The 18883-nt window shown below is 43.6% G+C and overlaps 1 protein-coding gene across 4 annotated transcripts in view; it reads left to right on the forward strand.

The window, feature by feature from the left end:
- The first annotated feature begins 7182 nt into the window (after positions 1 to 7182).
- Positions 7183 to 18883, forward strand: part of OPHN1 (oligophrenin 1) — a 374614-nt gene continuing 362913 nt past the window's right edge. The window contains exons 1-2 of one of the 4 annotated variants that reach the window (XM_073013604.1): positions 7183 to 7477; positions 8084 to 8241. In XM_073013604.1, the coding sequence (XP_072869705.1) occupies positions 8088 to 8241 (154 nt within the window). In that variant the 5' untranslated portion in view covers positions 7183 to 7477; positions 8084 to 8087. Of the gene's footprint in view, positions 7478 to 7534; positions 7941 to 8083; positions 8242 to 18883 lie in introns of those variants that run through there. The other 3 variants (XM_073013605.1, XM_073013603.1, XM_073013606.1) reach the window with 3 other exon arrangements.

Below are 18883 nucleotides of genomic sequence, written 5' to 3' on the forward strand. Positions count from 1 at the left end.
GCAGTGTTGTTGGGCTGAGGGGCAGTTATCCACTTTGTCTTCTGTCTCATGCAGTGCAAGTTTGGAAATTCTAGAGAGCTGAGCATATGTAGCTTGGGAGCCAGTTCTGTCAGCTAGCTCTTCAGAGAAGTTCAACATAAAGCCTCTGTTAATATTCAGCCTGGGATAATTTCAAATCATTTGCTGAAGTTACAGCAAGTGACCCAGAACTATTTTTTCTATATTACAGTTCCAAGTACATCCAGTCACACAAGCAGGAGAGAATGGAGATGAGATGATGATGAGTTAGACTGGAAGGCACTGTAATGCAATGGCAAAACACGACTTTGAATTCAAAGCTGGATTTGAATCATTTATTCTCTGGGTGACCTTGGCCAAGTAGCTTAACTTCTCCGAGGTTCAGCTGCTTCATCTGTAAAATGCAAGGGACAATATCACCTTCCTCAATGAGATCATTTATGTAAAGTGCCTGTAAATGAGATCATTTATGTAAAGTGCCTGGCATAGGAGAAATCATCATCAACTTGTGCTGTCCCCTCTCCCTCCACCTGCCACCTCTATTTCACCTCCAGGTTTTCTTCTTGTTATTGGATGCAGGCCAGTGACTTCTATATTTTCTCTACCTTTTTGTGAGGGAAGGATTATAACATTTCAGGACAAAGACCTTTAGGATCCTTTATAAGAAGCATAGGGTTTATGAAAAATTACTTTATATCTTCAGGATAAACATTTTTTTTTCAGACCCAGGTTCTCCCTATGTTGCCCAGATTGGAAAGCAGTGGCTATTCACAAGTGCCATCATAGCTCACTGCAGACCCGAACTCCTGGGCTCAAGGGATCCTCCTGCCTCAAGCTCCTGAGTAGCTAGGACTCCAGATGAGTGCCACCACATCCACCAGAATAAAATTCTTTTTGAAAACACATTTAATAAATTATTGAAGTCTAAAAATGTCATTTGGAAAATTATCTTTTCTTTCCAGCCTCCCAGACCAGTTTTTTTTTTTTTTTTTTTTTTTTTTTTTTTAACGGAGTCTTGCTCTGTCACCCAGACTAGAGTGCCGTGGTACGATCTCGGCTCACTGCAACCTCTGCCTCCCGGGTTCAAATGATTCTCATGTCTCAGCCTCACGAGAAGCTGGGATTACAAGTTCACACCTCCATGACCAACTAATTTTTTGTATTTTTGGCAGAGACAGGGTTTCTCCATGTTGGCCAGGCTGGTCTCGAACTCCTGGCCTCAAGTGATCTGCCCACCTTGGCCTCCCAAAGTGCTGGGATATCAGATGTGAGCCACTGGGCCCCTCCTAAAATGGGATTTCTTTTGCTTCCTTGTAAAATGGTGGCAAACCCTGCTTGCAAGTGCACGTGCATGTGTATTATTTTTACTGTCACAGACTCAAATTGCATCTAACCAGTGGAGCTTGTTAAACCCTTACTAGCTACATGAGACTAGGCAATAATTGAAATTCTCTGAGCCTACCATCCCTCACATATAAAGTGAGGATAATGATACTGTAGCAGCTGTCTTTACACTGGGGTATGCCTAGCCCTGAAAGTATGTCTTAGTCCATTTGGGCTGCTGTAACAAAAGTATCATAGACTGGGAGGCTTATAAACAATAGAAGTTTATTTCTTACAGTTTTGTAGTCTAAGAAGTCCTGTTACAGGTAGCAGGTTTTCACTGTAAGTTGTCTAGGTTCTTGGCATTTTGAGCAAAGAATTGGACAAAATGCACAGCAAAGCAAGGAAAAAATGAAGCAACAAAAGCAGAGATTTATTGAAAATGAAAGCACACTCCACAGCGTGGAAGTGGGCCAAGCAAGCTTTTCAAGTGCCCCCATACAGAATCTTCTGGGGTCCAAATACCCCCTAGACATTTCCCATTGGCTATTTGGTGTTTGCCCCATGTAAATGAAGTGGTGACCCGCAATCAGTCTGACTGGTTGTAGAAAGCAACCAATCAGAGGCTGAAGTGATGTTACAAAGTTACTCTCCTGTGCTTTCGCAATCAATCAAAGGTACTTTCAATTTTCCATGTGCCCCTCAGAAAAGGTGGGAGTTTGCAAAGGGAGTAGCCTCTGGTCCTTTTGTTACTTAGGCGTGGAAAGTTGTGATTTTCCTTTCAATTTCGTTATAGGAAGTCAGTGTGAAACGGCCTTAGGTTCCCTGCCTCCAGACCCTATTCTCCTGCTTCAGTGCCACATCAAGGCATTTGCAGATTCAGTGCCTGCTGAAGGCCTGCTTCCTGCTTTGTAAACTTCTGCCTTATCTCTATCCTCACATGGTGGAAGGGACAAGGGAGCTCTCTCAAGCCTCTTTTACAAGTGCACTCATCCGGCTCATGAAGGCCCCACCCTCATGACCTAACCAAGTCTCAATGCCCCACCTCCTAATACCATCACCTTGAGGGTTAGGATTTCAACATATAAACTTTTGGTGAATACAAATACTCAGTCCAGAGCAAGGTACATGGAAACTGTCCAACGGCTTTGAGGTCACCAGGTAGCCGAAAGTGAACCAATTTCCGAATATGCAATTTTCTTTAGTACTTTTTCTAAAAATCATTTGTCTGAGAACTCACCTCCAGTTTTCCTTTCCTACCTCCCTTGCTCAATATCTCAAAGGGAAAGCATACCTTTTAAACATCAAGAATCTTACTATGGTGCTTTGGCCCAAGGTATAAAAACCCTTGGGGCTAAACATAGAAAGAATTTAAAATATTGGTGTTCAGGAATCTTCTTTAACTCAATGCCCTGAAACCTACCCCTTTCTTATCCATCTTACTGAGAGACGCAGCTCCAATAATTTTTTTTTTTTTTTTTTTTGAGAGAGAGTCTCACTCTGTTGGCTGGAGTGCAATGGTGTGATCTTGGCTCACTGCAACCTCCACCTCCCGTATTCAAGCGATTCTCCTGCCTCAGCCTCCTGAGTAGCTAGCATTACAGGTTCACTCCACCATGCCTGGCTATTTTTTTTTTTTTGTATTTTAGTAGAGATAGGGTTTCACCATGTTGGCCAGGCTGGTCTTGAATTCCTGGCCTCAAGTGATCTGCTGGCATTGGCCTCCCAAAGTGCTGGGATTATAGATGTGAGCCACCACACCCAGCCCCAATAAAATTTTATATTTAATAATAATTACAATGTGTTCACATTATTTTACTCTATTGTGTATGCTTAATAATCACAGAAGCTTCTTAATCCATGAAGCCTATGGTCACAGGGAAATAAAAAGAATTAACTTTCTATTTATGGGCTGTGCATGGTGGCTCACGCCTGTAATTCCAGCACTTTGAGAAGCCAAGGCAGGAGAATTGCCTTGACTTCCTGGGCTCGGGAGTTCGAGACCAGCCTGGGGAACATAGGGAGGCTCTGTCTCTGTTAAAAATTTTAAAATTAGTAGGGCATGGTGGCGTGTGCTTGTAGTCCCAGCTATTTGGGACTGAAGTGGGAGGATCGTGTGAGCCTGGGAATTTGAGGCTGCAGTGAGCTGTGATTGCACCATTGTACGCCAGCCTGGGTGACAGAGTGAGACCCGGTTAAAAAAAAAAAAATCTGTTTATGAGCATATTTTTGTTGCAGAGAAATTCGATATGGTGATCAATAGAAGTATGATGGTTGACCAGGTGTGGTGGCTTATGTCTATAATCCCAGGGCTTTGTGGGGTTGAGGCAGGAGGATTGCTTGAAGCCAGGAATTTGAGACCAGCCTGGACAACATGGTGAGACTCTGTCTCTACAAAAAAAAAAAAAAAAATTAGCCAGGCATGGTGGCTCAGGCATATACTCTTAACTACTTGGGAGTCTGAGATGGGACTTGGGAGTCTGAGATGGGAGAATCGTTTGAGCTCAGGAGTTCAAGGCTGCAGTGCACTTAAGATTGTGCCACTGCACTTCAGCCTGGGTGACAGAGTAAGACTATTAAAAAAAAAAGAAAAAGAAAAAGGAAAAATGGGATAAAATTTCTGTGGGGAAAATGTATAGATAATTGATTTGAAGAAGAAAAAAAGGAACAATGTAAATTTTTTGAAGATTCAAGATGTTTACAATTTGTTTTGCTTTGTGCATTTGATGATGGATGTCAGATTGAATACTTTTAAAAGAGTGATGTAACAGCTTTATTTTAAAATGTTGATATTTCTAGTATGTTAGAAATTAAATTTTTTTCAACTATTTAAGCATAATGAAAAAATTTAGATGTTGGGCCGGGGGTGGTGGCTCACGCCTGTAATTCCAGCACTTTGGGAGGCTGAGGTGGGTGACTCGCTCAAGGTCAGGAGTTCAAGGTCAGCCCGACCAACATGGTGAACCCAATCTCTACTAAACATAAATAAATAAATAAGTGGGCGTGGTGACATGTGCCTGTAATCCCAGCTACTCGGGAGGCTGAGGCAGGAGAATTACTTGAACCTGGGAGGTGGAGGTTGCAGTGAGTGGAGATTGTGCCACCACACTCTAGCCTGGGTGACAGAGCGAGACTCTGTCTCAAAAAAAACAAAAACAAAAACAAAACAAAACAAAAAAGATGTTAACTTAAAAATGAAGGAGTACATAGCTCCCCAAAATTTAGGGGTTATGTGAACAAAAATTTAAAGACCCTCAGTCACATAGGGTTAGCCGTGAGGGTCAGGGAGAAATTGTGCAAAGCAATTAAGATAGTGCTTGATGAATGCAAGTATTATCTGAGGAACTGAGTTTTTTTTTTGTTTTTGTTTTTTTTTTTTGAGATGGAGTCTTGCTCTGTCACCCAGGCTGGAGTGCAGTGGCCCAATCTTGGCTCACTGCAACCTCTGCATTCTGGGTTCAAGCGATTCTCCTGCCTCAGACTCCTGACTAGCTGAGATTACAGGTGCACATCACCACACCTGGCTAATTTTTTATTTTTAATAGAGATGGGGTTTTGTCATGTTGGCCAGGCTGGTCTTGAATTCCTGACCTCAGGTGATCTGCCTGCCTTGACCTCCCAAAGTGCTGGGTTTACAAGTGTGAGTCACCATGCCCTGTGTGAGTTCTAATTTTAACCCTGTTTCTTCTTCAGTATCTGTTCTAGGGAATTTGTTATTTCTGTGCTTTAGTTTCATTGTCTAGATAAAGGATAACACAGATGACTGTAAAACACCTTGGTTATAGGAACTCAGATGAGTATGATTGCATCTAACACCAATAATATCAATAGCAGTTGGGCGCAGTGGCTCACACCTATAATCCCAGCACTTTGGTGGGGGCTGCAGTGGGTGGATCCCTCTAGTCCAGGCCAACAGAGCGAAACCCCGTCTCTACAAAAAAATACAAAAATTAGCCAGGTGTGGTGGCGTGTGCCTGTAGTTCCAGCTACTCAGGAGGAGGCTGAGGTGGGAGGATCACCTGAGCCCAGGGAGGTCAAGGCTGCAGGGAACCGTCATTGAGCTATTCATTGCACTTTAGCCTGGGCAACAGGGTGAGACCCTTTCTCAAACAAAAAAATACATAAATAAATAAAATTTTAAAAACTGTCAATGGCAATTTTTATAGTGATGAAAATATATCTATAGGCTCTATAAATAAAAGTATATAGCAGGTGTTCAAAAAATGCTTGTTAAATGAGTGAATGAATTGTTAAAAGGAAACATACTAGTGTGAAAGACAATATACCCACTGAATGGGCACCTTTCCTTAGTACCTGCATTTTTCAACCCACGGTGCATTTAAAGCTCATTTTGGACATTTTCCCATAAATTAACCTTAAAGATAAAAAGAGTAAGAAACAAAACTTTTCCCTGAGATGTGGCTACTTATTTATTTTCAGAGGGCTCTTTCTCATTGGACTCTTTGCCATTCTGCTATATAGTGTAGTGGTCAAGTTGGGCTGAAGTTCAAGTGCCGCCACTTAACTAAGTTGTTTGTCCTTGGGCAAGTCACTTAAACTCTCTTTGACCCAGCTTCTCCATCTTTAAATGGGTATAATAATACAACCAACCTCATAGGGTTGTTTTGAAGATTAGTGAGGTGGGCGATAGGTTGTGTGGTGGGTTAGAATAATGCTTCCTCCTTCACAGATGTCCATGTTCTGATCCCTGAAACCTGTGGCTATGTTATCTTATGTGGCAAAATGAAATTTGCAGATGTGATTAAGTTAAGGATGATGTGATGGGGGAGATTATCCTGTGGACCCAGTGTAATCATAAGGGTCCTTAAGGGGAGGCATGAGAGTCACAGTGATGCAGCATGAGAAAGACTTGACTGGCCAGTGCTAGCTTTAAAGAAGGAGGAAGGGAGCTATGAGCCAAAGGATGTGAGCAGCTTGAGCCGGAAAAGGTAAGGAAACAGATTCTACCCCTAGAGTATCTGGAAATGAACACAACCCTTCTAACATCTTGATTTGATCCGAGTGAGGCCCATTTCTGGTTTCTGCCTTTTGGAGCTGTAGATTATAACTTTATGCTGATTTAGGCCACCAAGTTTGTGGTAATTTGTCACAGCAGCAACAGGACCCTAATTCAGGTGGGTTAGCCACTATTAATCTATTTACAACCCCCTTCCGTTCTGGCTTTCCTCACAGGGCAATCTAATTGAAACACTTCTGCAGAATTAAAGGGATCTCTTTGCCCACGCACAAACTATTTTTTAGTTTTTTCGAGCCTCTACTTAACCTTAGTCTCAAGACAGTTGCCTTCAAGGTAAGCTGCAAGACAATTTATAACATCCTCTTCTTAGACTTTCCACTTACACATGGAAAATCATGTGCATTAATCATTGGCGTCTGCCACAAAAGCCATGCTCTGAGGTCCTATTCAGGAAAATATTAACTCTGAATTATGGCCTCCCTTTCTTTGGCAGGGGGCAGTGAGCTTCACAGATACCCTAGAGTAGGAGTCAACCTTTCAGGTCGAAGGCCCACGGGAATTAGAGCGCTTGGAGCAGAAGACGTGGGAAAAGAAAGAGGAAAAGAAGTTGGTAGGTCCGAAGGAGGCTGGAAAGAGGGGAAGGCAAAAGAATACACAACCCAGCCGAATCATGGGAAGTGAGAGATGGCTTCCTGCAATCTAGTCTTGCGGGTTCTTACTCTAGTTTTGGAAACTTCCCCCGCAGAGTCCAGCACCACGCACCTGCCCCTTGGGGTCGGTCCCTGCTCAGGAGCCTGCGGCAGGCTGGGAATGCCGTTCTGGGAGAGCAGCCGCCCAGGCGGGGTGGTGGGGAGACTGCAGGGAGGAGTCTCGGGGAGTGCAAACGGAAAGACTACATCTCCCAGGCCGCCACGCTTTCCAGCTGGAGTCCTAGGGCGCTGACTGCTCCCCAGTTTCCGTAGGGAAGCGCTGGGCCACCGCGGCTATTGTGCGTCGCGCTCTCGCCTTCCTCTTCCCGCTGCGGTGTCTATGGAGCTAGGCTACGTTTCATTGCCGCCCCGGCTTAACCCTTCCGGCGCCTAACAGGACAGCCGGCCGGCTCCCTTGCACCAGGAAGAAATCTTAGCAGCCCACGGGCCCTGGTCACGAAACCCTAAGGTACAAGGAAAACAGTTGAAGAAGGAGCCAGAGCTCTCCAGTTTGGTCCTCGGGCTTCACTGGGGCGGGGCGCAGGCGTTGGCTTTAAGAAAGGGGAGGGGACAGTGCAATCCGGGTTGCCCGCGGAGTTCGGCGAAGGAAGTCTTCCGCTCGCTTGGGAGCGAGGAGCCTGTAGATAGGCTGCTCCCAGCTCCAGCTTTAACCTCGTCTACACCCTGGGCGGGCCCAAGTGTCACGTTTGCAATTGCTCAGGAAGGATCCGGCCAGTCTCCGGAGGCAAGTCGGGCTGCGGTTTTTGCTGCCTATCTGGGGAGGCGATACCTAGGGGATATGCTGCTTGCTAGGCAACACCCTGCCGGGATCCGACTGCAGTAGTTAGCTCTCCCTGGCCCTGAAGCCGTTGCCAGGGCGCCTGTTCTCCGTCCGGACCAGCCAGCGCTCCCCAGGAGTCTCATTGAAACAGGTACCTGTCCTCCAAAGGGACGGAGGCTATGAGTTTCCTTAAGCGGGTCGCGCGCTCAGTCCGTCCCCTCTACTTCCTCTACTGTGCCATTGATGCCCTCGGTCTTTGTGTCTTCCCCGTTTTCCCCTACTCCCGGCCATCAGAACCATGGGTCATCCCCCGCTGGAGTTCAGCGACTGCTACCTGGACAGCCCCGATTTCCGCGAGAGACTCAAGTGTTATGAGCAGGAACTGGAGAGGACCAACAAATTCATCAAAGACGTGATCAAAGACGGCAACGCGCTTATCAGCGCTATGAGAAGTAAGTGCAAGGCTTCGATGAGCTGTTTCTCTGAGCTGGTGTGTCTGGCCTTTAAGCCTTTCCACACCACCAAGGGAAGGGAGATTGCAGGGTGACTCCCAGCCCAGATCTCTGAGGTGAATGGGTTTCCCACACTTGGGGAGTGGAGGTAGTAGAAGTGGAAAGTGGTAGATACACCCAGAATTTTGGGCCTTTTCCTTTAGTGGTTTTGACCTTATAAGACATGATCTGTAGCTGTGCCAGGGACCCTCTTGCTCAGCAATTACCCTTACTTGGCAGATGGTTGTTCTTAAGGGACAATCTGCTGTACTGTTAGACATATTCAGCACCCCTGTCTGGGGAAAAGTGACATCCAAGCTGACCAAGGAACTGCCCCAGCACCTCCTAAACAATTGGGGATTAAGGTCAGCAGCTTGATTAATAATTTTGTCCTGGTCTCTGGTTGCTACAGATAAGTGTGGGGGGCAGTAAAAAATTCACCATGGCAAGTTATTTTTTAAGGAAAGCTCCTTTGCCCCAGTGAATTATTTTCTTTATCACACTGAGCTATGGTTTAAGTCAAGGTCAGTCCAAGTTCAGGATTATTGGATGGCTTCACATGCCACTGAATTCTGCTTGAGTGTGGAACAAAGAGCTGCCTACTTACTCCCTGCTGCAAGGGGCCCAGCCCCCAGGGAGTAAAATAGGGATAGGGTTGGGGGCTGCTGGGCTGAAGGAACTTCACCTAGCTTGGCTTTTCCAGTGGTCACAACTGACTCAGCTGTGGGAAGCTCTCTCCTTCCCCCATTGTGTGTTTTCTTTCTGCTGGTTGGCAGGTGGCTTGGAGTAAAAGAAAGAATAATAAACATCCCCAACGAGAGTGCAGGCAAGCCAACCCTTTATGCCAAAGCATGTACCCAGAAGAATGGAGGGTAATGATTGGGTGGAGTGAAAATTAATTTTTTCTCTTGTCTGAAAGATGATTGTGAAAAATAAAGTCAGAGGTATTGGCAAGTATGTCCTATATGGTTATAACTTTGTTTTGAGTGAATTTATCACCAAATACAGGGTCTAGGACCAGTGTGGCAACCTTCTTAGGCAGATGCAGTCAACCAAGAGCAGGGAGAAAGAAAGATTTGAAAGTGGTAGTGCAAGGCTGGGCGAGGTGGCTCACGCCTGTAATCCCAGTACTTTGGGAGGTCGACGCGGGTGGACCACCTGAGATGAGGAGTTCGAGACCAGCCTGGCTAACACAGTGAAACCCTGTCTCTACTAAAAATACAAAAAAAAAAAAAAAAAAAAAAAAAAAAAAAAAAAAAAGGCTGTGCATGGTGGCAGGCACCTGTAATTCCAGCTACTCAGGAGGCTGAGGCAGGAGAATCACTTGAACCCAGGAGGTGGAGGTTGCAGTGAGTTAAGACCGTGCCATCTCACTACAGCCTGGGCGACAAGAGTGAAACTCCATCTCAAAAAAAGGAAAAGAAAGTAGTAGTACATTGATAACTGCTGCCAGCTGGTATTTCTTGTGCAGCCCTTCTGATTTGCCCTGTGGAGCCTGTGCTTTTCCTGCACATGCTCTCTGCCCACTTTTGGTCAGAATATGTACACCGTTGAAGTTCCTGCAGGTCATTTGATTGTGTTTGATCTTTTAATGGTTTGTCTTATTGTGGCCTGACCAAGAGTAAACTCCTGGTAGTATCTGAAATGCTGATCCTTAAAAAGTTAAGGATATGCAGGTTGTGCCACATAAATAGAAAAGTGAGAGTTCACAGAAAGGAAAAGGAGGAATGTTTCAGCTTTGTTGTGTTTTGTTTACATATTACAGTAAACTGCTTGGTGCTGTATCCATAGTAAAACGAATCTCATCATAAGCGCTAGGAATGGAATGGCTTTGTGAAGTGGATGGTAACTAAAAGTGTGCTAAAAATCACGAGCTAAGGCATATCAGAGAGATTAAGATTTGTAAGAAAAAAAGCAGTTCAATAAAACATATGGTGGAAGCGCAAAAGTTTCATAAGCTAGGGGCAAGTAAAGGTTTTTATTCTTTCCTTTTCTTTCTTTTTTTTTCAATTTTTGTTTTTGAGATGAAGTCTCACTGTGTTGCCCAGGCTGGAGTGCAGTGGCATGATCTCAGCTCACTGCAGCCTGGATCTCCCGGGTTCAAGCAGTCTTCCCGCCTCATCCTCCCCAGTAGCTAGGACTAGGCATGTGCGACTGCGCATGATTATAACTTAAACTAATGGAAAATAAAAATACCATCCCTCTGAAAGGTGACTATATTGCCAACTTTTCTGTTTGTCCTTTATTTTTATGTTGGCAGCTTCAGTCCCCAATGTTGTTTGAATATTTGCTAAGCACTGAGGCTAGGCGTTATTCAGAACAAGTGATGTGGCCCCTGCTTATATCTCAAGGCAACATGACACATCTAATAGGTGCTATATATAGTTAGCGAATACATACTATTCATTCAATACATACCTGGACACATACCGTGTTCAAGCCATTGTTCTTGGGGCTGTCAGGCATACAGAGTGAGTCACAGATGGATACTGCTTTCAAGAGGTTCTTAGGCTGGTGGGAGAGACAAGACATAGATAGAAATGAGTATCATATAAGGTAGTAGATACAGATAAGAGCCATAAAAGTGGGAACAGGTGGACCTGATAATATATGACATGAGAGGGAAAGCTGATTTCCCAGTGGGAGCACAAGGGAGAAGCCAAGGAGGAAGCACCATCAGAGTTGGGTAGAATCAATAACACTATCACTTGTTTAGCTGTTCCCATGTGCCAGGCATTACATCTTGTAACACAGTTTTGAGACAAGGATTATTATTCCCATTTTTTAGATGAGGAAATTGAAGTTCAGATGAGTTAAGTAACTTTCTCAACTAGTAAGGGCAAGAGTCTGAATTAGAACCTAGACCTGACTCTAAAGGCCCTGCTTATCCTACTGTATGATACTATTCAGAACAGGGCATTTCATGTAGCAGGAGTGACACAGAATATAAAGGGGACAGCAAATAATTTGAGTTATCTGGGATATAGGCAACAGAAAGGGAGGTTTGGGCTCCTGAGGAGCTGGATTACAGGTGCACGCCACCATGCCCAGCTAATATTTGTATTTTTAGTAGAGACAGGGTTTCACCATGTTGGCCAGGCTGGTCTCAAACTCCTGGCCTCAAGTGATCTACCAGCCTTAGCCTCCCAAAGTGATGGGATTACAGGCGTGAGCCACCACGCCCAGCCTACATTCTTATTTTTTTTAAAAAAAAATTGTGCTAACTAAATAAAACATTTTCATAGGCCAGATTCAATCAGGCTGCAACCCCTGAGCTAGATGATGTAGCTCTACAGGTCTGACTCTTGGACTCTAACGGGCTAGGAAAATGGAGGATGACAGTCTTCAGATAGGGGCTTTCCTGGGGAAGCAACAATGGATACTCTGCAAATGAGCAGAGGCAGAATGATGGTATAAACAGTGGATACTCTGCAAATGAGCAGAGGCAGAATGACGGTATAATGGGACAAAACCCTGGACATGGCATCTAGATACCTGAATAAGGTGCTGGTTCTGTTACTAATGGGATCTGTGACCTTGATAAGCAATTTCACTGGGACCCCAGGGTCTGTAGCTTTACAAAGATGGGGCTGGGGCAGGAGGTTTATAAACCCACTTGAGCTCTAACATTCTATGACTTACTATTTTTTGCATGGCATATTGTAGTTTCATGATTTGAGAAAAGAATGACTAACCCAATTACAGGACCTTATTTTATGCTTACGTAAAATTTCACATTATTTTAGTGTAAATGACTGTACTTAATTTAACAAAAAATTAAAATGCTTTTTTTTTTTTTGAGACAGAGTTCACTGTATTGCCCAGGCTGGAGTGCAGTGGTGCGATCTCAGCTCACTGCAACCTCTGTGTCCGGGATTCAAGTGATTCTAATGCCTCAGCCTCTCAAGTAGCTGGGACTACAGGTGCATGCCACCATGCCCAGCTAAGTTTTGTATTTATTTATTTATTTTTTAGTAGAGATGGGGTTTCCCCATACTGTCCAGGCTGGTCTCGAACTCTTGACCTCAAGTGATCTGCCTGCCTCAGTCTCCCAAAGTACTGTGATTACAGGCATGAGCCACTGTGCCTGGCCTAAAAGAGAATTTCTAAATACCCTTTTCCAAACCAAGGATAATGTGCTTTATAAGTATGTTTTTGTTTTAAGAGTCAGAGTGTCACTCTGTCACCCAGGGTGACATACTTTTAAGTACAGTGGCACCATCATGGCTCACTGCAACTTCGAACTCCTGGGCTCAAAGGGTCCTCTGGACTCAGCCTCCCAAGTAGCTGGGACTACAAGCACACACTACCAATCTTAGCTAATTAATTTTTTTTTTTTTTTTTTTTTTTTTTTGGAGAGATGAGGTCCCACCATGTTGCTCAGGCTGGTCTTGAACTCCTGGGCTCAAATGATTTTTCCGCCTTAGTCTCCCAAAGTGTTGGCATTATAGGCATGAGCCATCGTGCCTAGCCTATGTGTATGTTTACATATATATATATATATATATATATATATATATATATATATATATATAAAAATAACAGATGTCAAAAAAAATTATATCACTAAACCCACATATATACATGCACAACCACACATACATAGGCTTTCTTGGACTAATGAAAACTTTTGTTTTTTTTTTGTTGTTGTTGAGACAGAGTCTTACTCAGTCACCCAGGCTGGAGTGCAGTGGCGCCATCTCGGCTCACTGTAACCTCCACCTCCTGGGTTCAAGCAATTCTCGTGCCTCAGCCTCCCAAGTAGCTGGAATTACAGGTGTGTGCTACCATGCCCGGCTAATTTTTGTATTTTTAGTAGAGACAGGGTTTCACCATGTTGGCCAGGCTGGTCTCGAACTCCTGACCTCAAGTGATCCACCCACCTCGGCCTCCCAAAGTTGCTGGGATTACAGGCATGAGACACTGCACCCAGCCGAAAACTTGTTTTAAAAGAATCCAGGGTCGGGCTTGGTGGCTCACGCCTGTAATCCCAGCACTTTTGGAAGCTGAGGCGGGCGGGTTGTTTCAGTTGAGGAGTTTGAGACCAGCTTGTGTAACATGGTGAAACCTTGTCTCTACAAAAAATATGAAAAATTAGCTGGGCGTGGTGGTGCGTGCCTGTCGTCCCAGCAACTCAGGGAGCTGAGGTGGGAGGATTGCTTGAGCCCTGGAGGCAGAGAGGTTACAGTGAGCAGAGATCGCTCCACTGCACTCCAGCCTGGGCTGCAGAATGAGACCCTGTCTCCTGGTCAAAAAAAAAAAAAGAATACAGTCCAGATGCATTGACTCAAGCCTATCTCAAAAAAAAAAAAAGAAAAAAAAGAGAAAAAAATCCAAGAGATGCATTTGGTACTCTAAATGTACATAAAATTGATAAAGTAGAAATAATATAATTCTATAGTTTTAATAACTCAATCTTAATTTTTTTTAAAAAGGTGACTTTCTTATATTCTATGCTTTTAGGGTTAGAGTTTTAGATGTTTACATTAAGGTCATCTTTTGGGGTGCCTTTGCAGCTTTCACTTTGGCAACCGGGGCACCTATCCAGTGAGTGGTTGCTTTCCTGGAAGGATGGGTTGATTCCAATTCTGCCACTAGCTAGCTATATGACTTTGAACAAGTCTTTAGTTTTGTCGGTCTCAGTTTTCCCATTTTATAAAATTAGAGGCTTGGTCAATAATATTTACGTTTCCTTCTGGTTTCGTCATTTTGTTTTCTGGCTACCACCATGTTAGTCAAATAGTCAAGCAATGTGAATTGATTCTGTCATAAACTTCAGGAGCCAATTCATCTTCACTCTGGGAGAATAATAGGCAAAGGGAAAATCCAAGTAGTATGTCCTGCATGAGTAGATGACTTGCTGACCTACTTGACTATCCTCTAATTGAATGCTTCTTGGTAGGTCTCAACCTGATTCCCTTCAGTTCTGTTCTGAATAGCTCTATACTGAGGTACCCCAAAGCTTTTAATCCCTTTGGGATGGGTGTAGTGCCATGGTGTGCAGAATGAGTTGGTGGTATAATATGCATTCTCGCTCAGCAGGTATCTTGTCGTTATCCCAGTGATAGTTAATCAGTGCTTCTGAGCACATGGAGTTATTTTACATCTTCTCCAGAGTAGCTCAGATCAATATAATTGGTATGTCATTTGATACTGCTGTTAGTATTAATAGATGTGAAGCAATGTTAAATGGAATTTGACAGAGGTGATACATTGCCATATTCATTGGAGGTCCTCAGAAGACCAGATTCCAAAGTAGCTGGACTGTGGGTGCTGTGGGAACTAGGGTTGAAAAGTGAATCAAGCCAACCTTTCAGTGTGTCCATTTATAAGAAACTATTCTTATTTAGGGGTAGAGGATGGTGCCAGGGTAGGGTAGGGAAGATTTTAGCTTGACTTGCCTGTTAAGAAAAGTTTTCCAATCAGGCTCTAGAGTGATGAAGGAAATTTACCTTTCAGTGTCATTTTTATAGCCTTATTTTTTTTAAGCATAGTCAAAACCTTTTGTTTAATCTGGCATCTGTTTCTCTAATCAGTTACTACAGAAATTTCCTAAAAGCCTATGAGGATCTGGAAAGTTACACAGTTCCATGGGAGTACCCTGGAAATCTTGAGCTGATTTTATTTTCTAGTGGTGTGGAAGGCCCTCATGATCCTTTACCAGGCTTGTATCAAGTGCTAAACCTTGGGCAATGTAAAGGCAATTTAATTTAATTCAAGAAGGTTTTACTAAGCACCTACTATGTGTCAGGTACTGTCTTGGAAACTGGGGATACAGTGGTGAATAAGAATTCTATAGGCTCTGCCCTTTTGGAACATATGTTAAATATCAAATTACCCTCTTAAATAATTAATTACAATTGTGAGAAGAGTATGAAGAGAAAATTCAGTATGTGATTTTTTATTTTTATTTTTATTTATTTATTTTTTCGAGATGGAGTCTCAATCTGTTACCTAGGCTGGAGTGCAGTGGCACAATCTTGGCTCACTGCAACCTCCGCCTCCCGGGTTCAAACAATTCTCCTGCCTCAGCCTCCCGAGTAGCTTGGATTACAGGTGTCCACCACCACGCCCAGCTAATTTTTATATTTTCAGTAGAAACGGTGTTTCACCATGTTGGCCAGCCTGGTGTCGAACTCTGGACCTCAGGTGATCAGCCCACCTCGGCCTCTGAAAGTGCTGGGATTACAGGCGTGAGCCCCCGTGACTAGCCCATAGTAGAATTATTTATAATGGCCCAAAAGTGGAAACAACCTCTAAATGTCCACGAACTGAAAAATGGATAAATAAAAGGTAGTATAGTCATACAATAGAATAGTATTTGGCAATAAAAACTAATGAAGTACTGATACATGGTACAATAAGGATGAACTTTGAAAACCTTAGGATAAGTGAGAAAAGTGTTATAAATGACTACCTATTGTTCATGATTCCTTTCATATGAAATGTCCAGATAAGCAGATCTATTAGAGAGAGTATCAGGTTAGTGATTGCTAAACTGGAGGGTTGGAATGTACTGGGACTGCTAATGGGTAAAGGGTTTCTCTTTGGGGTCGTAAACATTTTTTAAGATTGGATTGCAGTGATGGTTGTACAACTCTGTGAGCCATTTTATGGTGTGTGAGTCTTATCTCAGAGCTGTTTGAAAAAAAAAATCCATTGTGTTTGGAGAAATAGGTGACAGGTGCTTGTCTTATATACCTACATCTTCCTTTAGCTCTATCTTATAGAACATCAGACCTGGAAGGTTTAGAAAGCTACACATCTACTACACTGGGTTTATATGTAGGGAAAAGAAAGTCAAGACAGAGAATTACTTCTCCAGAGACCTAGAGCTAGAGTCGGAATTGTGACCAGAATCAGATTTCCTGGTTTCCCTTTCCAAGGCCCTCTCCTCTCTCCTCTCCTCTCCTCTCCTCTCCTCTCCTCTCCTCTCCTCTCCTCTCCTCTCCTCTCCTCTCCTCTCCTCTCCTCTCCCCTCCTCTCCCCTCCCCTCCCCTCCCCTCCCCTCCCCTCCCCTCCCTTCCCCTCCCCTCCCCCCTCCCCTCCCCTCCCCCCTCCTCCCCTCCCTTCCCCCCTCCTCCCCTCCCCTCCCTTTCATTCTTTTCTTTTGTTCTTCCCTTTCTTCTTTTTCTTTCTTCCCTCCCTCCTCCTTTCTTTCTCTTTCTTTCTTTCTTTCCTTCCTTTCTCTTTCTTTCTCTCTTTCATTTCTTTTCCTTCCTTCCTTCCTTCTTTCTTTCCTCCCTCCCTCCCTCCCCCATCTCTCTCTCTCTCTTTTTCTTTCTTTCTTTCTTTCTTTCTTTCTTTCTTTCTTTCTTTCTTTCTTTCTTTCTTTCTTTCTTTCTTTCTTTCTTTCTTTCTTTCTTTCTTTCCCTCTCTCTTTCCCTCTCTCTCCCTCTCTCTCTTTCTGTCTTTCCATCTTTCTTTCCTGTCTTTTTTTTCTCTGTCTTACTCTCTTTCTTTCTTTGTCTCACTATGTTGCCCAGGCTGGCGGGAGTGCAGTGGCAAGATCATAGCTAACTGCAGCCTTGAATCCCAACCCCAAGCGATGCTCCCATCTCAGCCTCCCAAGTAGCTGGGGACCACAGGCACGTGCCACCATGCCTGGCTAATTTTTAAATTTTTTGTAGCGATGGGATTTTGTTGTGTTGTTGCCCAGGGTGCTCTCAAACTCCTGGGCTCAAGCGATCCTCCCACCTCAGCCTCCCAAAGTGCTGGGTCTAAGGCTCTTCCTGCAAGCAGGTAGCTTGCATTTCAATTGTCTTGATGTTCTTTACTGGGGCTAGGGGTGCTTTGTTTGAAATGACCCAGTTGGCAGCACAAATCTGCATTAGTAGAAGGTTTCTTTTCAGTATTTCCTCCCCATTAGGGCTAGGATCAGGTGATTTCCCTGTTGAGCAATCCAGCTCAGTTTAATAGGGTCTGGTCGTGTTCTGTTTCCTTTGTCATAGAATAATGGCAATACATCTTGGTGGTGTGACACCTGTCCTCTTTGTTTTCTGTCCCAAGAGCCTGCACCAGCTGGTTGAGGAGTTCCCAAAGTCTCCCCTCTTCTCTGCTCATCTGTCGACCTCTTAGGGCAAACACAGCTGCTTTTCATGTAGTGAGTAGTATATATTGGGAAACGTTTGGCATTACTAACGAGTGACAAAGTTCTCCCCCATATTATTTTTATCCTAAGGCAGCTTGGAATTTTTCACAAGTGGCGAGCAGTAAGTCCAGCACTAGAGTGCCATATGAGGAACTTCGAGGCAGTTCTTTACAAAAGGTTTTCGTTAAGGACTTCCCAGAAGCAGGAGGGCCACACTTCAACTTCCAACTCTTTCCAGAGCCGGGCTGTCATGGAAAAGCCTTTCTCTGTGATTGGAAAAATATATATTATGTATGCGGCAATTGACAGCTGGAGACTAATCTTGAATTCATCCGTCCTGAATTCATTAGGTGGGAGGAGGAGGGTGGGTAATAAGGCATTGAGGTGTTTTATAGCTGCCCCTTACAACTTTTGTTGAGTGCAGAAAACAAAAACAAAAACAAAAAACCAAACCTGGAGCATTGTAAAGAAAATGCCTCTGCCACCATCATCACTATGCTGAATTTCTTTTGCTCTAAAACATGGGAAATACTGATTTTTTTCCCTGTTTGGTTGATGTGGAGAGGTTTGTCTTCTAGAATCCATGCCCAGTGTTTGAGGGATTATGGGGATGATTGCTCTGTAATGGCATTAAATGGGAAAGCTAGGGTTGCCAGTGTGCTAATTGGGTAACAACTCAGCCAGGGATTGGATAACAATGAAAGCAGAGTACAAGGGGAGGGAAAGCTGGGGCTTCTTGGCATTTTGTTTGCTTTTACTTTGGGAAGAGCAGATGCTATTTGTATTTAACCATTTCCTTTTCTTTATGACTAATCGGCAGTATCTTGCTGGAATTGGACTCAGAGTTCAAGGGGCCTTTTGAACATTTCATTTAATGCCTTCATATTTCAGATGAGGAAACCAAAGCCTATGAGGGGTGTTCCTTGCCCAAGGTCACAGAGCCAGTCAGTCACAAAATCAGTATTGAAACCAATAGTTGGTCCCACTGTGCTTCATGAAAACAGTTTCTACCCTTCAGGAACCTCTCTTTGCTGAGATTGTGATTTTATTTTTTTTTCTGTTGAGAATCACTTTCAACTTGTGAAAGAAAGAAAAGAGTTGTTTTCTCTTCAATGCCTCTTGCCAAGAATGCACGTTCAGTGTCAGCCTGAAGGCAGCCAAGCATTTTACAGACCTGCAGGAATGAAGGTTCAGGGAGTCTGAAGTTACTTCTGGAGTTTTTCTGGTTAGCCTTTGCTTAGTAGGAGCTTGATAAAAAATAGAAGATCAAGAGACAGACCTTCTATAATAGACCTTTCCCCCAAATATGTGAAATCTAGACAATCCATTTATGAATGAGGAAGAAACAACTCTAATACAAATTGAGTTGGGTTTTAGGATGTGGATATATAGGTAGATGTAAGTATAAATTGCCATTTGCAAAGCTCTTTATAGTATACAAGGCACTTTAACATACATTCTGTCACTAAACAGGGAAGAAATGTGTTAAATTACCTCCAATTTATAGATGAG

Source organism: Chlorocebus sabaeus, chromosome X (assembly GCF_047675955.1).
Source record: "Chlorocebus sabaeus isolate Y175 chromosome X, mChlSab1.0.hap1, whole genome shotgun sequence".
Lineage (NCBI taxonomy): Eukaryota > Metazoa > Chordata > Mammalia > Primates > Cercopithecidae > Chlorocebus > Chlorocebus sabaeus.